This window comes from Tarenaya hassleriana, unplaced genomic scaffold (genome assembly GCF_000463585.1).
Source record: "Tarenaya hassleriana unplaced genomic scaffold, ASM46358v1 Cleome990, whole genome shotgun sequence".
Lineage (NCBI taxonomy): Eukaryota > Viridiplantae > Streptophyta > Magnoliopsida > Brassicales > Cleomaceae > Tarenaya > Tarenaya hassleriana.
This window is the reverse complement of record NW_010972327.1, coordinates 691-7962: the sequence shown is the minus strand read 5'-3', so window position 1 is coordinate 7962 and position 7272 is coordinate 691. Positions and strand designations below refer to the sequence as shown.

The 7272-nt window shown below is 38.8% G+C and overlaps 2 protein-coding genes across 2 annotated transcripts; both read left to right on the top strand.

Annotated features, from left to right (window-relative positions):
- Positions 1 to 6: 6 nt before the first annotated feature.
- On the top strand, positions 7 to 992 carry LOC104804881. The gene is made up of 3 exons (XM_010529245.1): positions 7 to 79; positions 196 to 442; positions 608 to 992. Exons 1-3 carry the CDS (start codon positions 12 to 14, stop codon positions 824 to 826), a joined length of 534 nt encoding a protein of 177 aa, XP_010527547.1. The 5' UTR covers positions 7 to 11; the 3' UTR covers positions 827 to 992.
- Positions 993 to 1732: 740 nt separating this feature from the next.
- LOC104804880 (protein RRP6-like 2) lies at positions 1733 to 6972 on the top strand. The gene is made up of 14 exons (XM_010529243.1): positions 1733 to 2529; positions 2864 to 3019; positions 3505 to 3663; positions 3747 to 3830; positions 4361 to 4440; positions 4532 to 4582; positions 4662 to 4770; positions 4876 to 4958; positions 5108 to 5153; positions 5237 to 5324; positions 5427 to 5584; positions 5666 to 5857; positions 5937 to 6035; positions 6197 to 6972. Exons 1-14 carry the CDS (start codon positions 1837 to 1839, stop codon positions 6890 to 6892), a joined length of 2694 nt encoding a protein of 897 aa, XP_010527545.1. The 5' UTR covers positions 1733 to 1836; the 3' UTR covers positions 6893 to 6972.
- Positions 6973 to 7272: the final 300 nt, after the last annotated feature.

Genomic DNA, 7272 nt, shown 5'->3' with positions numbered 1-7272 from the left:
GGTTCCAGAAAATGCTGTACTGGGAAAGGCCTTATCATACAATAGTCGTTCTAACCATGACTATACTAATCATATACAAGTAAGTTACTTGTCTCAGTACGGTTCTTCAGAACCGAACCGCAGTGAACTGAAAAATGCGGCTTTTTTTCCGATCCGAATCGTCCAGATTTCTTATTGCAAAACGTTAATTTTCAGGGAGTGGGTTGGAAAGGCCATGTCGGCTTCACTAATATGGCTCGTGGCGAAGATGGTCCAAGAGAGAGGTAATAGGATGCGCGAGAAATATGACGAGGTAATAACGGTGAGCACTGCGTCAGACCAAAGTATGACGGAAAGCATAGTGTCCGCTCAGTACGGTTTGATTTCGCTTCACCAGATAATGCAACAAACCAACGTCGCGATCATGAAGATGCGGTCCATATATACCGCTAAGGCTTACAAGGTAATTATCGATTCATTCTAGGACTAGTTTTCATACATATAACGACATACTTTCCTTACAAATTCATCCTAAAAAACTTCGGTTATTGGTATCATCTTTCATTTATTTGAAATTAGAATCAAGATTTTGCGTTTGTTATATCACTGTTTACGTTATAATCTACAGCACGCAAGTCTCGTGATGGCGGCGATTGTTGGGCTGGCGATCTTCTTGGCGGTGTTGCCGTTGAAGTACGTGATAATGTCGGGCATTTTATACTGCTTCGTTATGACATCGGCGGTCGGGAAATACATGAGCAACTATCATAGTAACCGCAGGATGAAAGAATGGTGGGACTCTATCCCCATCGTCCCGGTCCGAGTCGTAGACGGTCGAGTAGGCTAATGCCATCGGCTTGGTTCGAGAAAATGCGTGAATGTGGATTTGTCATGTCGTGGAAAGCGTTGGTTTAAGAGTGGATTTTGTTATCCGCGTGTTCGAATAAATGGCCGAGGTATCAGTTTCATGTAATAATATGTATGGACCGTTTTCCATAACCGAAATGTGCCAATGTTTTATCAGAAAATTTGTATTATAGCAGCCATATGATACTAGGTGTTTAGATCTAAATTATTATATATAAAATAAATTGTTAGGGATCCGAACAAAAACCTTATTATATAAAATAATATTGTTTTTTGGGTAAAAAAGTTAATATTAATTGTTAATTTTTTTTTTATCTATTTGATGTCTATAAATTTGTATATGTGGTGGTATACTATGTTAGATATCTATTATTTTGTAGATTGTGGTGGTAGATTTAGAGTTAATGGATCTCATTCATTTTTAGAAAACGTATAAATTTATGACACGGAATAATAGATATATATATTTAGAGATTGGGATTATGTAATAGATGATGTAATTTACTATGATATTAATAAAAACTAACATTTTAACATTTCTAATTGATTTGGAATATGGAAAACTACAAAGATTAATGTATATTTATTTGTATGCATTAAAACATATCGTTATGCGTTATGATTGGTGTGTTCAATATTTCATAATGATAAACTAATATTGTAATATATTTTTAAATAAAATTAAATATTAAAAAAATTAGTAAACTCTAAAAGTTGAGATGCAATAAAAATAATTTTTTGATTAATCTATAGTTAAATATTTACTCAAATTGTTTTTATTAAATTTTTGTATATATTTTTCATTTAACAACGATTATTAAACGCATTATCTAATTCAGTTTGGGTTGGAAACTGTTAGTCTTGTTATAAGATTAAATAGCTCCACAAAAACTCAATTTTTTCCAATGGCGTCTTCCTAAAACCCTAGAGTCGGAGATTTCCCCAAAACCCTAGACTCCATAGTTCTTCATCCCTTTTCTGGATCCACAAATGGGCGACGATGACATTGAACTCGAAGAATCACTGGTTCCTCGGAAGGCGAAGTCGCTGGAGACGTTGATCAGTGGCTCATTTCCGGCGTCTCTGTCGAATCTTTCGTCGTCTTCTCGTACGATTCCGGCGAACAAGGACTTCCATTTTTTCTACAACTTCGACGAGTTCAAGCGTCCGGTTGATGAGATTGCCGCGGACTCGCGGTCCGTTCTCGAGACGATCGGTGACTCGTCGCAGGTTTGGGGGAAACCGATGAAATTGACGGGGGATATCGACGGAGACGATGCGTACGACTGGCTTGGTAACGTGAACGATGAGATTTACGAGAGATTTGATGTTTCGATGGATGAGTTCGAGAGGATTCGGAAGAAAGAGGAGGAAGTTGGTCGGCAATTGAGTCCCTTGACTGATGAAAATGGGTTTCAGATGGTTTATGGGAAGAAGAAGAAGCCGGTGGGTAAAGGCGTTGCCGGGTCGGCGAGGGACGTCGGCCTGGGCGGCGGAGCTAGTGATGTGAAGGTGGCCGAGAAGGATAAGAAGGTATCTGGGAAGGCGAAGGTTCCGTTCCATATACCTACGATAAAGAAGCCTCAGGAGGAGTATAATATACTTGTGAACAACGCGAACCAGCCTTTTGAGCATGTTTGGTTGGAGAGGAGCGAGGACGGTCAGAGATCTATTCATCCACTGGTTAGTCTGCTGCATTTTGCATGATTGGTCTTACGAAGCATGATCGAGAAGAAGAAATATGAGCCTTTTGTGACGAAAAAAGTTTCTTTTTGTTTCTTGGTTGCTTCAAGAAACTTAAATTCTTGTTAGGCAATGAAAGAATCGTTAAATGGCTTATCCTGATCTAGTGCAATCCAACTTCTCACCAGTAATGGAGGTTGAAGGATTATTTCCCCATCTACCCGAGGATGAGGAAATTGTACATTCCAGACTATGGATTCTGATTTCTTATGAGTATTGAGTATTGTGTTGATTTCATAGTTTGTTATAGAAAGTTTTCCTTAACACTATGCAGGAGAAGCATTCAGTAATGGATTTCATGGACACAAATATAGGAGAGACAGAACCTGTTAAGCCCTTCCCAATGGAAGAGACTCCATTCATGCTTGTTCAAGACATCAAAGATCTGAAGGATTTAGCTGCTAAATTGCGTAGTGTTGAAGAGTTTGCGGTAATATATTTAACTCAGTTCTGATTATTTTACCATCCCAGTGTGATGTTTGTAGCTGGAGAGCAATCTTTGGTGTAAGGCTGTAAGCTGTAGGAATTGTGATATATGTATCATTATTATGGTATAGGCTAGTAGCACAGCTAGTACATTTTACTGAGTCTCTTGAGAAAGAAAAAACTGAGTGTAGAGTGTCATTCCAAGGCTCTGAACTGTCTGGCTATTGGTGTTGCCTGAAAGGCTGAAATCCTCTGATCCATCTTTTTATTTAAAATGCAAAAAAAAAAGTTTCTACATTCTACTCAGTCTCTTGATAAAACAAATGGGTGTAGAGTGGAGTTTCGAGGCTCTGAACTATCTGGATATTGTGTTGCCTCTCTGATCCATGTTTTATTCATAAGATGCGAAATAATTGGTTAGAAATTGTGGTTTTACTCCCCTCTTCTTGTTGAGCCAGCTGGATTTATACTTTCTATTGTAATTTTCAGGTTGATCTGGAGCATAATCAGTACCGATCTTTTCAAGGATTGACATGCTTGATGCAAATTTCTACCCGAACGGAGGATTATATTATTGATACATTTAAGCTTCGGGTTCACATAGGTCCTTACCTTAGGGAAATCTTCAAAGACCCTAAGAAAAAAAAGGTTTTCTTCTGAACACTTGAATGTTCTTTCTTTAAAGTTCTAAAATATATCTATTTCACTATGAAAACCTTGAATATATTTAGGTCATGCATGGAGCAGATCGAGATATTATTTGGCTTCAACGGGATTTTGGCATATACATCTGCAATCTCTTTGACACTGGACAGGTGCGATTTCTGGAGATTGTCTCATACTATTACTTTATACTGAAAGATGGACTATAGGAGTCAATGTTTATGATGCACAATTTTCCATCTCAACGCTGACAAAGAAGATAATTTCCCTTAAAATATTTGCCATTTTGTATATGGAGGAATAGCCAATGCAATACATTAATGTCTAGAAGGATTATCATCACTTTTCTTTCTTCTACATTTATTGTTTACTTCAAGGGAAATTCAGCGATAATAAATTGTTTTGACAATGTTTATTTGGCCAATTATCATGCAGTTAAAGGATTACTGAGTGTTGCTATCTCCTGACTTCTTTTGCTGGTTCTTTTAGCCGAGACTTTTTACACCCTTATTAACTTGTATGATAATTATTATAGAAACACGAGTCAGTGTGTTCATCTAGAAGGTTTTGTGTTCATATTGTTATGAGTAAGAAGAAAATATTTTTGTATTTTTCAAGCATTATATTTGTAATAGGCCTTTCAGTCAGTTGGGAATTTTGATTCTCGTTTCTACTCATACAGGCTTCAAGGGTTTTGAAGTTGGAAAGAAATAGTCTGGAGTTTCTTCTGCAACATTTTTGTGGAGTTACTGCAAATAAAGAGTGTGTAAATTATTCAATTGTTTGTTTAAACATTTTTTTTATTCTCTTCTTTGTCTTTTGTTTCAACTTCTGTTTTGTTCATTGGCTGCAGATACCAAAATGCAGACTGGAGAATACGACCACTTCCAGATGAAATGATCAGGTTATATCTACTTTCTCCTGTTTCCTTCCATTATTGTTTTGAGTTGGAGCTCATATTTTTTTTTTTACTTCTGTGGCAGATATGCAAGAGAAGATACACACTATCTTTTGTATATATACGATTTGATGAGAATTAAATTGCAAACAGTACCGAAGGAAGATGAGCAATCTGACTCTCCTCTCATAGAGGTAAATTGTGAAATTAGGTTTTTCCCCAGTGGTATGTTTACTCTGCTTATGGTATTTGCCTATGGATGGAGAATATGTTACTACTAAGCTCATCGTTGGTAACAGGTCTACAAGCGCAGCTATGAGGTGTGCATGCAACTATATGAGAAAGAGCTTTTGACTGAGAATTCATACCTTCACATATACGGGTTTGTTACATACGTTGATTGGATTAACTTGCTATTCGTTCTTATTTTCATATGCAAAAATGGTTTGTAGCTAATTTATCTTTAAGTTTCAAATTATTGTGTCTGAAACTAATCCGCGGCCTATTTCTCCCATGCTTCCAATGTGTTAGGCTTCAAGGAGCTGACTTTGATGCAATGCAACTTGCCATTGTTGCGGTATATTTTCTCATTTCTCATCACAACTTAATCTGCATTTTCGTAATCGGTGTGGAGCTGACATAATATTGGCCTTCTTTTAGGGACTCTGCCAATGGCGTGATGCCATTGCTCGTGCAGATGATGAGAGCACTGGCTATGTGTTGCCAAATAAAACTGTGCTTGATATAGGTAAAACAATGGAGTTCAAATCAGTTTCTCCATCTATAGAGATTCTTCTGAGTTTTGCTTTGCGGTATCACTAAATTGCTTACTTGTTTTAATCGTAAAAAGCCAAGGAAATGCCTGTTACTACTAGCAAATTGCGTCGGTTATTGAAGTCAAGACATCCTTATATCGAACTGAATATCGACTCAGTGGTCAGTGTCATCAGGCAATCAATGCAAAACGCTTCAGCGTTCAAGGCTGCTGCTCAATTGTTGAAAGAAGGGGTAAGATATATGCCCATGTTCTGGATTGTTATATTTTAAAGCACATATATGATTATTACATATTCCTTTTCTTTGTCGTAGGTCTCTTGTAAGAATATTGAACCCATCACCGAGCGAATAGATGTGTCTCCTGGGGCTGCAGATGTGGCCTCTCCAAATTTGAATGAGAAGGCTTTGCATGGTGGAAGTAGTAATAGCAAAGGCCTAAGCACGGTCTCAGTAAATACTAATGAAGGGAGAGGTGTAGCTGCAGGATTGTTCGGTTCGACAAAGGTCATTCTTTGTTGCTTTGTTTTGTGAATCTCTGGGCGTTTCATTTCCGCACTCAAACATCAATCTTTGTATCTGTCAGGGTTCTGCATCTGTTCAGATCTCGAAGAAACCGAGCAGTGCTTTTGGGGCCTTGCTGGGAAATGCAGCTTCTAAGAGGAAGTTTGGAGCTGATAACAAGGTAAGCTTGTGATGATTTCGGTTGCAGAGTTGCTCGAAAGATATGAAATTATGATCATTTCGTGAAAACTAAAAAATGAGAAACCCGGTTTCTGGTGTTAATTTTTAGATTTTTGGTAGAAACTATCGGGTGGTTAATCTTTTTGGTAATTCAACTTGCAGCCAATGGAAGAGATCAAACTTGAGCAGATAAGATCATCGGTGAGCCTACCATTCCATTCTTTTATGGATAAAGGTCTCGGCAAAACCTCTGTGAAGGTCTCGGGAAAACCCGAAGAGGTTCCCACTGAACCAGTTTCGGTCTCCAAACCAGACAACACAATATTTCCGGAAGATGGCTCAGCGGAAGAGCCCTCGGAACCTGCAGAAACATTGACTACACCATCAGTAGCTCAGAAATCCAAAGTATCTCTTACCAAGTCTGAGGATGTTATTCCGGTAAACGATAACTCAGACGAGGAAACTGAAACCGGTGGTGACCCAGGAAGCAGTAACACTTTGAAGAAAGAGGAATCTGAAGAGGAGATGGATGCGGAAGACGAACCAATGTCGCTGTCCGAGTTATCTTCAAACTTCCAGAAATGCTTCAAGCAGAAGAATCAGGTGGAGAAGCCGTCGTCGGGGTCAACAATGAGACTGAAACCCGAGTTTCTGAACATAAAGCCGTTCGATTACGAAGCTGCAAGGAAGGGAGGAGGAGGAGAAAGAGAAGGTAACAGAAAGAAAGTCGGGGATTCGGGAGGTAAGAAGAAGGGTTCAGGAACGCAGAATGTGGAAGGGACGAGTGAGTTCGGGCAGGGAAAACGGCGGCAGGCTTTTCCGGCGTCAGGAAACCGCAGTATGACCTTCTTGAATTAGAAAAAAATGGTGTTGTAACATTACAGTGAACTCTTTGAATTAAATGGAAACATACAGTGAACTCTTTGCGGAGATCGAAATCATTAGTGTCCGAAAACGTGAAATTCTTCTAAGAAGCCAACTGATGGTGAAAGTGAAAAGAAACGAAACGAATTTTTGATATTTTTTTCCCAGACATCAAATGGAGATGGAGTATCAGAGCAGCATGCATGCGTGTTTCATGTTGCTCATCTCAAAGTGTCCCACATCGAGAGATAGGAGAGAGAGGGTAGAAGGGGGTGTGAAATAAAGGGCGAGAGGGAGCGACGAAACAACTCATACCTTTCTCGGCCTTTTGGCTAAGATCAAGTGTACGTGGGCTATCTGCCCACAACGATATT

Excerpts from the sequence above, each read along its gene's own strand:
- LOC104804881 (XM_010529245.1), top strand. The coding sequence starts at position 12 with ATGCTGTACTGGGAAAGGCCTTATCATACAATAGTCGTTCTAACCATG. Across the intron at positions 80-195 it reads ACTATACTAATCATATACAA|GGAGTGGGTTGGAAAGGCCA; the intron begins GTAAGTTACTTG and ends GTTAATTTTCAG. Across the intron at positions 443-607 it reads ATACCGCTAAGGCTTACAAG|CACGCAAGTCTCGTGATGGC; the intron begins GTAATTATCGAT and ends TATAATCTACAG.
- LOC104804880 (XM_010529243.1), top strand. The coding sequence starts at position 1,837 with ATGGGCGACGATGACATTGAACTCGAAGAATCACTGGTTCCTCGGAAG. Across the intron at positions 5,585-5,665 it reads CTCAATTGTTGAAAGAAGGG|GTCTCTTGTAAGAATATTGA; the intron begins GTAAGATATATG and ends TCTTTGTCGTAG. Across the intron at positions 5,858-5,936 it reads GATTGTTCGGTTCGACAAAG|GGTTCTGCATCTGTTCAGAT; the intron begins GTCATTCTTTGT and ends TGTATCTGTCAG.